This window comes from Bos indicus x Bos taurus, chromosome 4 (genome assembly GCF_003369695.1).
Source record: "Bos indicus x Bos taurus breed Angus x Brahman F1 hybrid chromosome 4, Bos_hybrid_MaternalHap_v2.0, whole genome shotgun sequence".
In the NCBI taxonomy this organism is placed as follows: Eukaryota; Metazoa; Chordata; class Mammalia; order Artiodactyla; family Bovidae; genus Bos; species Bos indicus x Bos taurus.
Window position 1 is genome coordinate 20,705,935 of NC_040079.1, and position 18,297 is coordinate 20,724,231.

At 48.5% G+C, this 18,297-nt stretch overlaps 1 protein-coding gene across 3 annotated transcripts in view; it reads left to right on the top strand.

Annotated features, from left to right (window-relative positions):
• Positions 1-9,922, top strand: part of LOC113891173 (solute carrier family 23 member 1-like) — a 68,930-nt gene extending 59,008 nt beyond the window's left edge. For all 3 annotated transcript variants that reach the window (XM_027538914.1, XM_027538915.1, XM_027538916.1), the window contains 4 exons: positions 3,511-3,675; positions 4,051-4,159; positions 5,408-5,503; positions 6,896-9,922. In XM_027538914.1, coding sequence (XP_027394715.1) covers positions 3,511-3,675; positions 4,051-4,159; positions 5,408-5,503; positions 6,896-7,137 — 612 coding nt within the window. In that variant the 3' untranslated portion in view covers positions 7,138-9,922. The remainder of the gene's footprint in view (positions 1-3,510; positions 3,676-4,050; positions 4,160-5,407; positions 5,504-6,895) is intronic.
• The last annotated feature ends 8,375 nt before the right edge of the window (positions 9,923-18,297 follow it).

The following is an 18,297-nucleotide window of genomic DNA, read 5'->3' on the forward strand; positions in this document are numbered from 1 at the left end:
ATGTCACACCACCCCAGATGTCAGTCCTGAGACCAAAAGAGACCCAGGGCTGCATGGTTAATTCTGTGGTGGTAGGATTTGGGATGACCTGCCATTCATGAGATCATCAATGTATCCAAAGGGCGTTGGTTGAACCTGAAAGTTGATTCATTGTGCTTAGATTCATGCTTAGTTCCCACAGTTCATTGTTAGGCTTGTAAACAAAACAGAAGTTTCCTTTGATGTGGTAAATTCTTTTTTTTTTTTTTTTTGATGGGCAAGAAGTAGCTTTATTAATATAGGATAACTTTAAGAGCTGCCGTGGGCAGGCAAGGGAGGCCTGCTGATGTAGTAAATTCTTATCACATGTTTTCTTATAAACTCAGTTAAATAAACTGTGCTCATGGTCTTCTCAAGGCAAGAATACTGAAGTGGTTTGCCACGCCCTTCTCCAGTGGACCGTGTTTTGTTAGGCCCTGAATAGCGGGGGCATGCCCTTCACACTCCATGTGGCCAGAGGACGGGACTGGTGCCCTGGTTGTGCCACTGCTGGTCCTCGCTGGGCGTGTCAACCTGCACCAGCCACCAGGTGGCAGTCAGTGGTCAATGTGCTCTTAAGCTGGGAAGAGAAATAAGCAAAGGTGAATTCTGCTACTCTATCACTGCATTAACAGACTTCAAGTTGTTGACATTGGAGTATTTTAAAATTTTTAAACATTGTGGTAGAAGACACATAACATAAAATCTACCATCTTAATATTTTTGAAGTGTATAGTTCAGTACTAGTAAGTGTATCCACCCACAATGCTGTGCAACAGATCTCCAGAGCTTTTTATTCCTACAAAACAAACTACCCTGGAGTATCATTTTAATGTTTTTGTTCATTTGTTTTTTTTTTTTACATTTTGGCTGGGCCACATGGCATGTGGGATGTTCCTTCCATGACCAGGGATGAAGCTTGCACCCTGGGAAGCCCTGTCAAACATTGCCCATATATGCATGGACTTATTTCTGGGCTCTCAATTCTGTCCCCTTGGTGTATGTGTCTGTTTTTATGCAAGCACCATACTGTTTTGATTACTATAGTTTTGTAGTATAGTTTAAAATCAGGAATTGAGATGCTTCCAGCTTTATTTTTCTTTTTCAGAATTGCTTTATCTATTTGGCATCTCTTGTGCTTACATACGGAGAAGGCAATGGCACCCCACTCCAGTACTCTTGCCTGGAAAATCCCATGGATGGAGGAGCCTGGTGGGCTGCAGTCCATGGGGTCGCTAAGAGTCAGACATGACTGAGCGGCTTAGCATCAGCAGTGCTTACATAAGCATTTTAGGGGCTTCCCTGGTGGTTCAGATGATAAAGAATCCCCCTGCAATGCAGGAGATCTGGCTTTGATCCCTGGGTTGGGAAGATTCCCTGGAGAAGGGAATGGCTACCCACTCCAGTAGTCTTGCCTGGAGAATTCCATGGAAAGAGGGTCCTGGTGGGCTACAGTCCATGGGGTTGCAAAGAGTGGACACAACTGAACAACTGACACTATACTACTATATGTAAGCATTTAGGATTTTTTTTCTATTCCTGTGGAAATGCTGTTGAAAATTTGATAGGGATTGCATTGAATCCATAGATGGCTTCAGTAATATGGACAGTTAGCAATACTAACTCTTCAAGTCATGACATAATATACCTTTGCATTTATTTGTGTCTTCTTCATTTTCTTTCCTCAAAGTCTTATAGTTTCCACCTCCTTGTTTAAATTCATCTTTAAATATTTTATTGTTTTTGATGCTATTATGAACGGGTATGTTTTATTTCTTTTTCAGATGTTTTATTATTAGTGTAGAATGTGGCATTTCTGTACATTGATTTTCTATCCTGTAACTTTACTGAATTCACTGATTAGTTCTAACAATTTCTTAGTGCAGTCTTAGGATTTTCTACATATGAGATCATATCATCTGCAAATATAATTTTACTCCTACCTTTTTCATTTGGATGCCTTTTATTTCTTTATGTTACCTGGTTCCTATAGCTGTGGACTTCCAGTAATGTGTGGAATAGGAGTGGTGAGAGTGTCACCCTAGTCTTGGTTCTGATCTGATCGTAGAAGAAAAGTTTCCCACCTTTCAGCCTTGAGCATGATGTGAGTTGTGGGCTTTTTACATTTGCCTTTAGCTACATTCTTTCTATATTTGACTTGTTGAAAGTCTTTTTTTAATCAAGAAAGGATGTTCCATTCTGTCCAGTGCTTTTTCTGCATCTGTTGAGATGATCAGATATTTTTATCTTTCATTCTATTAATGTGGTGTATCACATTTATTGATTTGCATATGTCAAGACATCCTGGCATTCCAGAGATAAATCCCACTTGATCATAGTGTATGATCCTTTTAATGTGCTGTTAAATTTGGTCTGCTAATATTTTGTTGATAGTTTTTGTATCTATATTCATCAAAGATATTGGTCTGTACAGTTGACCCTAGAACAATATGGGAAATGGGGTGGGATTAGGTGCACCAACCCTCCTCACAACCAAAAACCCTTGCATAACGTACAGTTGGATCTTTGTACATGTGGTCGCTCCATATCCGTGGTTCCATCATATCCGTGGTTCCACATTCACAGATTCAGCCTACCATGGATTGTTTAGTGCTGCTGTGTTTACTGTTGAAAAATATCTGCATGTAAAGGAACCTGCTGCTACTGCTAAGTCGCTTCAGTCATGTCCGACTCTATGCAATCCCATAGACGGCAGCCCACCAGGCTCCCCCATCCCTGGGATTCTCCAGGCAAGAACACTGGAGTGGGTTGCCATTTCCTTCTCCAATGCATGAAAGGGAAAAGTGAAAGGGAAGTCACTCAGTCGTGTCCGACCCTCAGGGACCCCATGGACTGCAGCCTACTAGGCTCCTCCGTCCATGGGATTTTCCAGGCAAGAGTACTGGAGTAGGTTGCCATTGCCTTCTCCGGTAAAGGAACCTACGCAGTTCCAAATCATTATTCAAGGTTCACCTGTACGTTCTTTCCTTGTAGTGTCCTTATCTGGCTTTGGTACTGCCAGGGTAATGCTGGCCTCCTATAATAAGCTTGTGAAGTAAGTATTATTAATTCCACCTGGTAAATTTGAAGGCTGATATTTGGAGAGGTTAGATAACATGCATAAAAAGCACAGCTAGTTAGAGGCAGAGTTGGAACTGGCTCTCAAACTCCATTCTTAAGCATTGGGCCACTCCTTCCCAAAAGAGACTTCTTGCCACTTCTTCACAAAAAGCTGCCCAGAGAAGGAGCACTGGAGTCAGGACTTGAAGATAGGTATGAGAGCAGCAGAGAGGAGAGGTGAGGGCAGAGGCTGGGACCCAAGATCACACCCTCATCCTTTCCCTAGCCCCATGAGAAGTAGAGGGGGCTCCTCCTGCAGGTCCCCTGGAGCTGTTGTGTGTGATCCCCCAGGAAGAGTGCGGAGGTCTCCAGGGCATGTGGCCTGGTTGGAGCTCAGCCACCATCTGTATCCCTTCTCCCCGCGTGCTGCAGGTAGGAAGCAGGATGGTGATTGTCGCTGCGGGCTGCGTGCTGCTCCTCATGGGCATATTTGGGAAGATCGGGGCTGCATTTGCCACCATCCCGACACCCGTGATCGGAGGCATGTTCCTGGTGATGTTCGGGGTCATCACTGCCGTGGGGATTTCCAATCTCCAGGTGAGGCAAGGCACCCTTGGAAAAGCAGCAGCATTGCATCTCCTGAGAGGAGCCCATGGGGATGGAGATGAATGGAACAGCCCGGGGACAAGGGAGAAGGGCATCCTCTAGTCCCAGCAAATGCACCGGCCCCAAATGGAGGGAAGTAACCAGGAACATACAAACTTCTGAAAAACAAAATTGGATCCGTTTGTATTGAATTATCCAAACCACTCAGCTCTCAGGGTCAAGGGGGAGTTGGGACTTGACCCAGAGCCTGTGCCCTCTGAATCCAACCTCCCCCTCCAGCCTCCAGTGATGGGCGAACAGGGGCACTTTAGAGGGGTGCTTGGTGTTCAGTATAGGTGCTGATGGCTCCGGGCCTCTCTCTTGCAGTACGTGGACTTGAACTCATCCAGAAACCTCTTCATCTTCGGCTTCTCCATCTTCTGTGGGCTTGCCATTCCCAACTGGGTGAACAAGAACCCAGAGAGGCTCCGCACAGGTGATTCTCCATCCTCTAGACTTGTGACCATTCCAGGAGCAGAGCCGGTGGGGCCCTTGGTTCCTGGCAATTCCTGTCACTTCTTTTAAATTAACTATAGTCACCATGTTGTACATTACATCGCCATTACTTATTTCCAGTTTTTTTGAGATATAACTGGCATACATCACTGTATGATTCCAGGTATACAGCATAAAGTTTTGATGTACATCCATTATGAAATGATTACCAAAATAAGTCTAGTTAAAACCCATCATCTCATATGGATACAATAAAAAGAAGTGGGGGGAAAAAGAAAAACATTTCTCCTTGTAGTGAGAACTCTTAGGGTTTATTCTGTTAAGAACTGTGTGGTTGACGTACAGCAGCATTAACCATAGTTTTCATGCTGTACATTACACTGCTCATCCTTATCTCATAACCGGAAGTGTGTACCTTTTGATCACCTTCCTCCAGCACCTCCTTCTCCCACTTCCCGCTTCTGGTAACTGCAAATCTGATCTCTTTTTCTGAGTTTTTTTTTTTTTTTTTAAGAGTCTACATATAATAAGTGAGATCATACATATTTGTTTTTCTCTCTCTGATTTATTTCACAGCACAGTGCCCTCAAGGTCTATCCATGTTGTGTAAATAGCGACATTGCATTCTTTTCCTTATGGCTGGATAATATCCATTGTAAACATACACATTTTCTTTAGTTGCTCATCCACTGATGAACACTTAGGTTGTTTCGATATCTTGGCTGTTGTAAATAATGCTACTGTGAATGTGGCTGTGCATGTGTCTTGTTGAGTTGGTGTTTTCATTTTCTTTGAATAAATACCCAGAAGTGGAATTGTTGGGTCATAATGATGGACAGGGAGGCCTGGTGTGCTGCAGTTCATGGGGTTGCAAAGAGTCGGACACGACTGAGTGACTGAACTGAATGGTAGTTCTGTTTTTAATTTTTTAAGGAACATCCATGCTGTTTTCCATACGGCTGCACTAATTTACAGGCCCATCAATGATGCATAAGGGTTTCTATTTTTCCACACCCTTGCCAACACTTCTCAGTTCTTTTTGGGAAAAGCCATCCTCACAGGTGTGAGATGACTATCTCACTGTGGTTTTGATTTGCATTTCCCTGCTGTCAGTGATGCTGAACACCTTTCATGTACTCGTTGGTCATCTGGACATCTTCTTTAGCAAAGTCTCTGTCAAGATCCTCTGCCCATTTTGTAATCCCTGTCACTTTTGCCTCCACTGTAGGGATTCTTCAGCTGGATCAAGTCATCCAGGTGCTGCTGACCACGGGCATGTTTGTTGGTGGATTTCTGGGATTTCTGTTGGACAACACCATCCCTGGTAGGGCTCATCTCTGCCCTGGTCATCTCTGGTCAGCATTAGGGCCAGCCGCGTTACTTCCCTAACCCCAGTTCCCATGGGAGGCTGGCCACAGCATACCATGAGCGGGTCCAGGGTCTGGGTGGGGTGATTTAAAGTCCCTGTCTACAAATAAAGTCACATTCTGAGGAATGTGAGGAGGGTGGTTAGAGCTTCAACGTATGATTTTGGGGGTGGGTGGGTGAGCACAGTTCAGCCCATAAAAGGACCCTAAGGTGGGAAATATACCAGAAGCAAAGCGCAAAAGGCACAGCCCCAGCTCTCTTAGAGCCTGCAGTCTAGCTGGGGAGGGAGAGAACACAGTATAGATTCATATCCCAACCAAAGCCATAGCTGGTGTGCTGTGCTCCAGGTGCTCTGTACTGAGTGTACAGAGAGCAGCAGGACATGCCCGGCCTTCTGGAGCCTCACAGGCTCGTAGGAAAGGGAGACACAATCACAGACCCTTACACTACAGGGCACCGAGTGTGGCGGTGAGCACAGCAAACCCATCAGTGCTGAGGATGTGTCCGGGGAAGGGTGCAGAGCTGTCCTCACTGGGGGCTTTCCCTGCCTTGAAAGGACCTCTATAATAACTCCTGCTTATTCTGATATTCTGTTTTCCACATTTCTTCTCTCCACCAAATATAAAAGACACCTGCATTCCAGAAACATTGAAACATAGAAAGGTCCACCTCGGAAGAGGAGGAAAGAACAGTGGTTCACAGAAGGTCGTACCCTAGAGCTCAGAAACTCCTGGTGATGAGCTGAGTTGTTGTTGTTGTTTAGTCACTCAGTCACCTATGACTCTTTGTGACCCCATGGACTGCAGCAAGCCAGGCCTCCCTGTCCATCACCAACTCCCGGAGCTTACTCAAACTCATGTCCATCGAGTAGGTGATGCCATCCAACCATCTCATCCTCTGTGTCCCCTTCTCCTCCTGCCTTCAATCTTTCCCAGCATCAGGGTCTTTTCCAGTGAGTCAGCTCTTCTCATCAGGTAGCCAAAGTATTGGGGCTTCAGCTTCAGCATCAGTCATTCTAATGAATATTCAGGGTTGATATCCTTTAGGATGGACTGATTGGATCTCCTTGCTGTCCAAGGGACTCCCAAGAGTCTTCTCCAGCACTAAAGCTCTAAAGCGGCAGTTCTTTGGCGCTCAAGCCTTCTTTATGGTCCAACTCTCTCATCCATTGAGTTGAGTTGGGTGGAGTTGAGCTGAGCTGATTCTTGGGGTGGGCTGGGAGAAGGAGAAGGACGAGCTGCCGGCTGGATCAGGGAATTGCGAACTGGCCTCTCCAGAGCCTCCTCCTGCCCAGGTCTGCCAGCTCCCTTGGGGCCCAGTCCCGACCTCGCTATCTGTCTCCTATTAGGAAGTCTGGAGGAGAGAGGCCTTCTGGCATGGAATCAAGTCCAGGAGGAGTCTGAGGAGACTACGAAGGCCTTGGAGGTCTACGGCCTCCCCTGGGGGATCAGCACCAGGTTCTGCACATCCTCCTGCGCCCAGTACCTCCCCTTCTGGCCCAGGGAAGGCAAGGTGGGAGTGCGCCACCTGTCGCTCTGCCCCGCGGACTCAGAAGAGGGGCCCCGGAGCGCCGCAGACACCCGGATGTGAGAAGGCTCCTTCTGCACCGCCCCCACCCAGTGTGCTCCTCGCCCCACCCACTATGGGAGGTACCCTGTCGACCTGAGCTTCTCTGCACCCCACACGTACTGGCAGAGTTAGATAAGTGTTAGATTAAGGCCAGGGCAAGCGTGCTGTGACCCCTGTCAGCGAGTCAGCGAGGTCTAGCCTCAAGCTACATCCTTACACCGTGCTCAGCCCTCCTGTCTCCAGGGTAAACCAGGGCAGCCCGGTATCCATGCAGAAAGCCTCTAGGCAGTATTTTGATGGTTGGGAGGCAGAGGCTTTGGGTGGGGTAGGGAACAGAGATGGGGCTGTTAGCTGAAAGGTGACAGTAACATTTCTCTTCGTCAAAGAAGTAGGAGGCCTGCTGACCCCTCCCATCCAGGTTCCTCCCATCCGGATTCCTCCCAATCAGACCCCTCCCCTCCAGGCCCCTGCCATTGGTAAACGCTGAGCTTGTGCTAAGTCATTTCAGTCGTGTCCGACTCTATGCAACCCTATGGACTGTAGACGGCCTGGCTCCTCTGTCCATGGGACTCTCCAGGCAAGAATACTGGGGTGGGTTGCCATTTCCTCCCCCAGGGGATCTTTGCCCCCTGGGATGGAACCCACCTCTCTTACCTCCCCTGCTTTGGCAGGCAGGTTCTTTACCACTAGTGCCACCTGGAAGCCCCTGTAGACACTGATGGGTCTGCAAAGCTACAGTCCCTGCATATGCCCAGTGCTAGTCCTTGGAGTCAGATTGTGCATCACAGGATGGTATGGTGAGGCAGTGAGCACTGGGGGTGCGGGTCAGATGGCACCAGGTTTGGACCCTAAGACTTAACCTGCACTTCAGGTTCTCACAGGGACATGAAACAGCCAAGGCCTTGGAAAGGCCTTCAGTGGAGTGGAGCCACTGTTGTCATGATTTATAACTGTAAGAGCCAGGTGAATCTGCTCTCTCTGCATCCTCAATGGATTAGTCAGGATTCTCTAGAGAGACAGAGCCAATACGGGGGGTGTGTACATACATACATATCTGTGCCTATACATATATGTCTACAGATATATATATATATACACACACACACACACACACACACATATGGGGAAGGCAGATGGAGAGATTGACTTCAGGATTGGGTTCAGGTGATTGTGGAGGCTGGCAAGTCTGAAGTCTGCAGGGCAGGCCATGCAGGCTGGGGTGAATTGCAGCTGGAATCTGAAGGCAGTCACTGGAAGAATTCCCTCTTCCTGAGGGAGGTTAGGGCTTCTCTGAGAGCTCAGTTGGTAAAGAATCTGCCTGCAATGCAGGAGACCCTGGTTCGATTCCTGGGTTGGGAAGCTCTGCTGGAGAAGGGATAGACTACCCACTCCAGTATCTTGTACTTCCTTTGTGGCTCAGCTGGTAAAGAATCTACCTGCAATATAGATCTGGGAGATCTGGGTTCGATCCCTGGATTGGGATGATCCAAGGTGAAAGGCTCCAGTATTCTGGCCTGGAGAATTCAGGGCCATGGGGTTGCAAGCGTGGTCTGTTCAGTCCTTCAACTTATTCGATGAGGCCCACCCACACTATGGAGGGTAATCTGCTTTACTCAAAGTCTGCTGATTTAAAGGGTAATCTCTTCTAAACAAAAAAAACAAAAAAACACAACCTAAAACCTTCATAGAAATATCTACAAAAATGTTTGACCAAGTACCTGGTACCATGGCCTTGCCAAGCTGACATGTAATAATAACCGACACCCCCAGTACACAGGCCCAAGGGCACTGATGCATTCTGCCCAGCAGCCTCAGCAAAAAGCATTGCGAGTGCTGTGGGACCTGACATGGACTCCATTCAGGAGTCTTTATTGTCAGAAGAAGCAGATATAGGTTTGAGGTCAGCATTGCTCCTGGGCTTTTAGAGCTTGTAGGATGTGGGGTGGATGCCAGAGCTCCCTAGAACCCATCAACACAATGCCCTGAAGCAGGTGTGCTGCAAGTACCCAGTGTCATGGGACAGATCCTGGCCGTCCTGTTCTTGAAAGACTCATGGCCTGGTCCTCGGGTGCATCTGGTACCCCCTGAAGAGGAGCACAGCGGGAGCAGGTGTGTGCCCTGCAGAAGGCCAGCACCTCATTCAAAACAACCCCAAAAGACCGACACACAACCACACTATTCTTAAATACTTTATAACAACCAGAAACTACAACCATCAAAATGCTTTTGGGGCAGCCCACTACAAAACACCAAGGCAGGGGCAACTTGGGCTGCCAGAACTCAAAGCCGGAGACCATCAGCCTCCTCCATCCCCTCCTGCTTCCAGCCCTCCCGCATCACAGATCTTCATCATCAAACATCTCATCTCATCGTCAACAGAAAGGTCCGGTTCTTGCAAAACACTGGTAGAAGAGGATTCAAGTTTTATCTGAGGGCTCCAGGCCTCAGGCGGGGGAGATGGCCCCACCATCTCAGGCATGCCTCCTCCCTCTGCTTCTCCCCCACATCTCTTCAGCGGTATCTTCTCCTCCAGCTTCCAGCCAGGAAGTTACGAGCAATGAGGGGCAGGGAGTCCATTTCCATTTCACTCGAGTCTGTACTCTACCGTCCCCAGAGGAGCTTCTCCTGGATACAGTAGAACTGGCTTCTCTCCTCTCCTGGGGATTTCTAAGAACCCATGAGCGAGACCGGGGCAATCTTAAAGCTTTATCCAAATGCCCTCAACAGAGGATGATGAATTATACCACGATGCACCCACCCATGGAATACTCTGCAGCTGCTTCCAATAAAAAGAATGGGCTCCTTCTCTGTGGGACACATGATTTCCAAAGAGCGCGGTCCAGAGCAGTGTGTATGGTGGGCTACCATTTGTGTCTGATGTGTGTGTGCTCAGTTGTGTCTGACTCCTTGCGATCCCATGGACTGTAGCCTGCTAGACTTCTCTGTCCCCGGGATTTTCCAGGCAAGAATATTGGAGTGGGTTGCTACTTCCTTCTCCAGGAGATCTTCCCAACCCAGGGGTCAAACCTGGGTCTCCTGCATTGCAGGCAGAGTCTTTACCCCTAGCGCCACCTGGGAATACCATTTGTATTTGATAGATTATATAAGTAGCTGGAGAATATTTCTGGATGACTGAATAAGAAACTGGTCATGACCATTGCCTTTGGGGGAGGGAATGCAATAGGAACAAGGAACACCTGTAGGCCAGAGACTACGTTTTCTTTGTACATCTTTTGGTAACATTTAAACTTTAAACCACATTCATGGGTTAGCTATTTGGGGACCATTTTGAAAAGAAACAGCATTATGTTAATTTAGCAAGTGTTTCTCATTCCCTTAACAATGACACCAGCTACCTGATGCCCCATTACCCCTTCCCGTAAAAGTACATTCCTGGGTTTGTGTTATTCCTGCATATCCCCACCCCAGCAGAAACTCACCCCTGTAGTTTGTTAGCGCTGCTAGTTAGGGGTTGATTCCCTTGGGCCTTGGGAAGCACCCCTAATCCAGCCAACCATCTCATGGATGTGGGGCCAGATCGGGGGTGATTCTGAGAATGAAACTCCAGAGAATGGTCCTCATCTGTCCTGCCCTCCTGATAGGGGTGGGCACATCAGAGCCAGAGTATCCAAGAGAGGGAAGAACTGGTCAAAGGAAAATCACTGGACCCCTTGTTTAGGGTGAGAATGGTGGCAAAGGTTGAGAAAAGGGGGAGCTGGAATGTGGAGGATGCCCTGAGGCCAAACATCAGGGGAGGGAGCCACACAACTGGAGTCTGTCACAGAGTGCCTGAATGTCATTCCAAATGTTCTGCTTCCTTCAGTCAGTTCAGTTCAGTCGTTCAGTCGTGTCCTACTCTTTGCGACCCCATGAACCGCAGCAAGCCAGGCCTCCCTGTCCATCACCGGCTCCCGGAGTTCACCCAAACTCATGTCCATTGAGTCAGTGATGCCATCCAACCATCTCTAAGCCCCTGCACATGATGATGAGGGATTCTTCAGCTGCAGGTCTGTGAAATCGCTAGGCTGCTGGAGGTGTCTGCTGGGACTGCGTGCTGAAGTGTGTTGAGTAGCATTTCCCCCAGTTCATGCCCACCTGGAGCCTATTTGAAACTAGAGTCTGTGCAGATGTGATTATCTAAGGCTGTAAGCTGAAGTCATCCTGGATTTGGGGTGTGCCCTCGATCCAAATGATAGGTGTCCTTACAGGATAGAGGGACACAGAGATCACAGAAGATGGAGGCAGCGATGCAGCTACAAGTGCAGGGATCTCCGGCACTGCTGGGAGCACCGGGAGCTAGGAAAAGGCATGACAAATTCTCCCCTAGAGCTTTCAGGGGGAGCATGGCGGGTCAACACGGAAACTGGGCCTTCTGGGAGAATAAATTTTTGTTGTTTTAAGCCCCTGAGTTTGTGGTAATTTGTTACATGAGTCCTAAGAAACCAATACAGGCACTGGGATGAACGGGAAAGAGAATGCAGTTGCCCTCTTTACACACCCTGTACCAAGGCCTGAGGCCTCCCGCATGAGGACACTCTTGGGCAGCTTGTTCAAGACACAGATTCCCGGGGCCACATCTCACAATACTGAATGGAAATCTTGAGTGTGGGGACGTCAGGAATCTGCATTCCAATGAGCTCCCAAGGTGAGTCAAGTCTGAGCGCCTCTGCTTTACATGAGCTCCAGTCCTGCCAGTTCTTTCTTTCCTGCTCTGTGTAAGTAACGAAGTGGGGAAAACAAAGACTGTCCCATCCATCTGCTCTCAAAGCCTTGGTAAAGTGACCTGACTTCACTGTGTCCAGAGCAAGGGACTCAGTGGTCAGGGTTTGGCGGCCAAGGGTTGGTGGGGGGTGCAGAGAGCAAACTGCAGGAAACGGCCTTGGCTCCAAGTGGTCTCAGCAGAGGAAAGGGAAGGGTTAGCAGGAAAAGGGCCACATTGAAAAGCTGCCCTGATTATTTTTGGACATTTTCATCACTATCACGTACCTTTTAAAATAAACAGCTATATTTTTGCTAAATCAGTGGGAAAATCCATGGCTCTGAATCTGAAAGGGGCTGTCTCCTTGGCAGCTCATGAATAACCCCCTCCCTCCATGGAAACTTCCAGGAATGGACCTTCTAACCAAGACCCCCACAATGCATGTCACGGTGGGCTGCACAGTCAGCTTTTTGGAAGCAGAAATTAATATCCTTCAAAAGCTGACAGCAAATATTACCCCAGTGTCTCAGAAAATGATGAACTAGTTCAGCCTCTCAAAAGGCATCGAGGAATCACCCAGGTAGGAATGCCTGCCAAGGGCCAGGCCTCTGAGGTCTGGTCCCTGCCTCAAGGCTCCCAGGCTCAGATGTGCCCTGAAGAGCATCCCTCTGCCTCTTCCCTGACATCCTCCTTCCACATGGTGCATTAGACTAAAGTCAAATATCCATGGAAGAACGTTCCCCCGTGGTGTGAACTGGGGGAGTTGCAGCCAGTGCTCCCCTCCAGAGCCCACCATCTGAAGGGAGGCGAGCCAAGGCCTGACTGCACCCTGCTCCATCCTACCTGTTTGAACTGAGTGTTAACACAGCAAAAGCCTTTGAAAAAATCGACGTTCTGCACGTACAGCTGAAACTTGTCCTCGGGATTTTTTGAGTTGCAAACAGCCAGCGAGGAACTAACGGCAGAAAGGAGGAAGAAACAGCCGTTAGAATCCTAACTTTTTACCTCTGCTTTGTTGTTCAGTCACTAAGTCATATCTGACTCTTTGGAACCCCATGGACTACAGCACGCCAGGCTTCGCTGTCATTCACCATCTCACGGAGTTTGCTCAAATGCATGTCCATTCATTCGGTGATGCCATCCAACCATCTCATCCTATGTTGCCCGCTTCTCATCCTGCCCTCAATCTCCACCTCTGCTTGCACCCTCTGAAAATATCTGGATTACAATGAGAACCAAACACTTTGAAGCACGCAGCTGGACCCTCCAGAAGGTGGCCCAGCGCCTTCTGTGGAAGGTTTGCACGGCCCCAGTTCCAGAATCATGTCTGGAAGGTGCTGGGGAAGCAAGACTACAGGGAGGCTGGCCCATGGGTCCTAGGTTAGTGTTCTGAGCTGTGGCCTGGGGAACAAGGAGCAAGATTTCCTCTCCGCCTAAAGTCAGGCTCTGCTCCCACCCGTGACCTCCCAGGCTCAGGAAGCACAGGGCACGATCGAGGTCAGTCCCTTGACATGCCTCTGGCTCAGGAGGTCTAAAGTGAAATGCCAGCCCTGGCACAGATGGCTTCCCTGAAGATTCTTTTCCTGCTGTTTCCTGGAACAAGGGGAGAAGCCTACCAATAGGACTGTAATCAGGCCTGGACAGCTTGTGGTGCTTTGACCTCACTTCCTGCTGGAATGAGGCCTCACAGTCACCTTGGGAACCCTGGTAGCAATCCTCTGCCTTTCCTAGGGAAAGATTAAAAAAGAAAAAAAATTTTTTTTTTCCCCCTGATAGGTTGTTTTCTGTTCCACCAGCAGGGTGAGGAGTTAACAAAATTATTTGCCAAGTACATTTTGGCCACTTTTCACAGAAATTGTTTACATAGCGAAGCCCAACAAAGAGATAGCAATCTCTTTCTCCAGCCAGTTTCCGCAAAATCAAACTTTATACAGCTGGGAAGAGTCACCACGGAAAATCGCTTTGAGATTTTTGGCAAGTCTGGCTGGGCTGGGTTGGGGGAGGGAGGTGGCAGTTGAGTTGCTGACCTCTGATCTGCCTTCAGGCCCCCAGGGCTCTGGGCTGGAGCCACAGGCCTCAGAAAGAATGGAGATGTTCTTTGGGATCATGAGAACATGAATGTCACCTCACTCCCAAGGCAGAAAGCTACATGTTCTTGCTTCTTAACGAAAAAAAAAAAAGTGTTATTTATTTGGCTGTGTGGGTCTTACTAGCAGCACGCAGGATGTAGTTCCCTGACCAGGGATCGATCCCGGCCCCCTGCTTTGAGAATGTGGAGTCTTAACCACTGGTCGCCTCTTTTTAACCAAGTATCTGAGGGTGCTGTGCCTTTAGGCTGTAAGACCACAGCTTTTCAAAGTAGCAAGGACATTTTAGTCCTAAACTCTCTCTTTCTGAGAAAACACAACTGTTTTTTATGTGTGTGTGTGTGTTTAAAAAAACCAAGCTGCTTCTTGTTTTAAAATCTCCCCAGATGCTCTTCTGACTTCAGGGGGTCATCCCTCCTTCTACATCCTTCCCATCAGCACTGTGAAAACAACTTCTCCCCTTGTGCAGCCCAGAGACTCTGTCACTCACCCCAAGGCTCAGGCATGGGGCCTGTTTCCATGTTGGCCCAGACTCTCTCTGTCCACCTCTCAAACCAGACTGACTGCTGTAACCCACCCACGGCCACCTCACCCCAGGAGACAGTGCAAACCACCTACAATTGACAACTCACTGATGTATCTCAGCCCTGGGTCACATCGGGAGAACTGTCTCTGCTGAAGAAGCCCCAGAGAAGATCCTCCCCAGGGCAATGGCACAATCCTAGGACCAGCCTTTTCTGAACCACAAGAAAAAGTGGGTTTCCAAGAACTTCCACTGAATTATGCTCCCTTCTGAGAGGCTGCAAGGGAGAGGGTCCTAAACACCCCAACAGGGACACCCACACACCCACACACAGTCTCATACCCCTCCTCACCTGGGGCTAGATGTGCCTGGAGCTTCACTTTTGTCCAGGAAACTTGCCACATCGAAGGCTTCTTCAAAAAGGATCTGAAAGAAACCACAAAACTTCACGTGTCAGAAATCCGCCACACTCTGATGTTTGCTCTGGACTGCCGAGAGATAGAAAGGCTTCCTACCACTTGTCCCCATAGGGGTGCATGTTAAAGCTGAGGCCCAAACCCAGGGTCTCTGCTTGGTGACCTTTACAGGGGATGAATATTAAGTTCTTGACCACCCAGAAAAAACTGCCAACCCCAGAGAGTGGCTGAGAGGTCCCCAGAGGGGAAGCACTGGGGACCATGGTCTCCTCTTTCTAAAGAGGGTGGGAGCTTAGGCGGGAGAGGCAACAGCCAGAGGTGAGCCTCTGTTTACACAGGAAAGGGCTCATCTACACCGCCCGAGGGACAGACTGAGCCCCCCATCCACAATCTAGCAGTTTCATTCTAGGGGAACAGAGGTTCAGGGGCTCAGGGGTTAGGTTGCAGAGAGCCCACTCCCAGGGTGGATATGCCACAGTCAACCCGCTCCCTCCCACGTCCCTGCCCCAACCTCACTCCACCTTGGGAGTCCCTTGCAGTCACACCAGTCACTTGGGGTGCTTGTTAAAACCACAGATTCTGAGCCATCCCCTCGAAGACTCGGATTCAGTGGGTCTAGAGTAATAGCCAAGCGCCTGCCTTTTAACTAAACTCCACTTGAGAAGCCTGGAGGGTCAACAATAAACTAGAGACCAAAGGGCAGAGATTTGGAAAAAAAAAAAAATCTGTGAGAAAGGATGCAATCCTTAGAGCAGGAACTAGGCATCCTGGATAGGTCCTCCCACACACTGGGCTCATCTGTGAATTGGAAGGACTGGATGAGGCGACAGTAGTTTTCCATGCCTGGGTCCTGATGTCTAGGAAGCCTCCCAGAGAATGGGGCATCCTGGGCTGTCCACTGGATCATAGAAAAAGCTAAAGATTCCGGAAAAGCATCTGCTTCATTGACTACTTCCAAGGTAAAGCCTTTGACTGTGTAGATCACAACAAACTGTGGAAAATTCTTAGAGATGGGAATACCAGACCACCTTACCTGCCTCCTGAGAAACCTGTATGCAGGTCAAGAAGCAACAGTCAGAACTGGACATGGACAATGAACTGGTTGCAAATTGGGAAAGGAGTACGTCAAGGCTGCATACTGTCACCCTGCTTATTTAACTTACATGCAGAGTACATGTGAAATGCCGGGCTGGATGAAGCACAAGCTGGAATCAAGATTTCTGGGAGAAATAACAATAACTTCAGATATGCAGGTGACACCACCCTTATGGCAGAAAGGAAAGAGCAATTAAAGAGCCTCTTGATGAAGGAGAAAGAGGAGAGTGAAAAAGCTGGCTTAAAATTCAACATTCAAAAATAAAGATCATGGCGTCTGGTCCCATCACTTCATGGCAAATAGCTGGGGAAACAATGGACACAGTGAAAGACTTTATTTGCGGGGTTCCAAAGCTCCAGTACTTTGGCCACCTCATGCAAAGAGTTGACTCACTGGAAAAGACTCTGACAATGGGATGGATTGGGGGCAGGAGGAAAAGTGGACGACAGAAGATGAGATGGCTGGATGGCATCACCGACTCGATGGATGTGAGTTTGAGTGAACTCCAGGAGTTGGTGATGGACAGGGAGGCCTGGTGTGCTGCAATTCATGGGGTTGCAAAGAGTCGGACACGACTGAGTGACTGAACTGAATGGTAGTTCTGTTTTTAATTTTTTAAGGAACATCCATGCTGTTTCCATATGGCTGCACTAATTTACAGTCCCATCAATGATGCATGCTACTGCTAAGTCACTTCAGTCGTGTCCAACTCTGTGCGACCCCATAGACGGCAGCCCACCAGGCTCCTCTGTCCCTGGGATTCTCCAGGCAAGAACACTGGAGTGGGTTGCCATTTCCTTCTCCAATGCATGAAAGTGAAAAGTGAAAGTGAAGTCGCTCAGTCGTGTCTGACTCTCAGGGACCCCATGGACTGCAGCCCTCCAGGCTCCTCCATCCATGGGATTTTCCAGGCAAGAGTACTGGAGTGGGTTGCCATTGCCTTCTCTGTCACCTCCATACATGACCACTGGAAAAACTATAGCCTTGACTAGACAGAACTTTGTTAGCAAAGTAATATCTCTGCTTTTCAATACACTATTTGGTCAGAACTTTTCTTCCAAGGAGTAAGCGTCTTTTAATTTCATAGCTGCGATCACCATCTGCAGTGATTTTGGAGCCCCAAAAAATAAAGTCTGACACTGTTTCCACTGTTTCCCCATGCATAACGGTTTCTATTTTTCCACACCCTTGCCAACACTTCTCAGTTCTTTTTGGGAAAAGCCATCCTCACAGGTGTGAGATGAATGTCTCACTGTGGTTTTGATTTGCATTTCCCTGCTGTCAGTGATGCTGAACACCTTTCATGTACTTGTTGGTCATCTGGACATCTTCTTTGGGAAAGTCTCTGTTAAGATCCTCTGCCCATTTTGTAATCCCTGTCACTTTTGCCTCCACTGTAGGGATTCTTCAGCTGGATCAAGTCATCCAGGTGCTGCTGACCACGGGCATGTTTGTTGGTGGATTTCTGGGATTCCTGTTGGACAACACCATCCCTGGTAGGGCTCATCTCTGCCCTGGTCATCTCTGGTCAGCATTAGGGCCAGCCGCGTTACTTCCCTAACCCCAGTTCCCATGGGAGGCTGGCCACAGCATACCATGAGCGGGTCCAGGGTCTGGGTGGGGTGATTTAAAGTCCCTGTCTACAAATAAAGTCACATTCTGAGGAATGTGAGGAGGGTGGTTAGAGCTTCAACATATGATTTTGGGGGTGGGTGGGTGAGCACAGTTCAGCCCATAAAAGGACCCTAAGGTGGGAAATATACCAGAAGCAAAGCGCAAAAGGCACAGCCCCAGCTCTCTTAGAGCCTGCAGTCTAGCTGGGGAGGGAGAGAACACAGTATAGATTCATATCCCAACCAAAGCCATAGCTGGTGTGCTGTGCTCCAGGTGCTCTGTACTGAGTGTACACAGAGCAGCAGGACATGCCTGGCCTTCTGGAGCCTCACAGGCTCATAAGAAAGGGAGACACAACCATAGGCCCTTACACTACAGGGCACCGAGTGTGGCGATGAGCACAGCAAACCCATCAGTGCTGAGGATGTGTCCGGGGAAGGGTGCAGAGTTGTCCTCACTGGTGGCTTTCTGTGCTCCCTTCTTGGTCCTCTGACAGTTTCTTGAAAGGACCTCTGTAATAACTCCTGCTTATTCTGATATTCTGTTTTCCACATTTCTTCTCTCCACCAAATATAAAAGACACCTGCATTCCAGAAACACTGAAACATAGAAAGGTCCACCCCGGAAGAGGAGGAAAGAACAGTGGTTCACAGAAGGTCGTACCCTAGAGCTCAGAAACTCCTGGTGATGAGCTGAGTTGTTGTTGTTGTTTAGTCACTCAGTCACCTATGACTCTTTGTGACCCC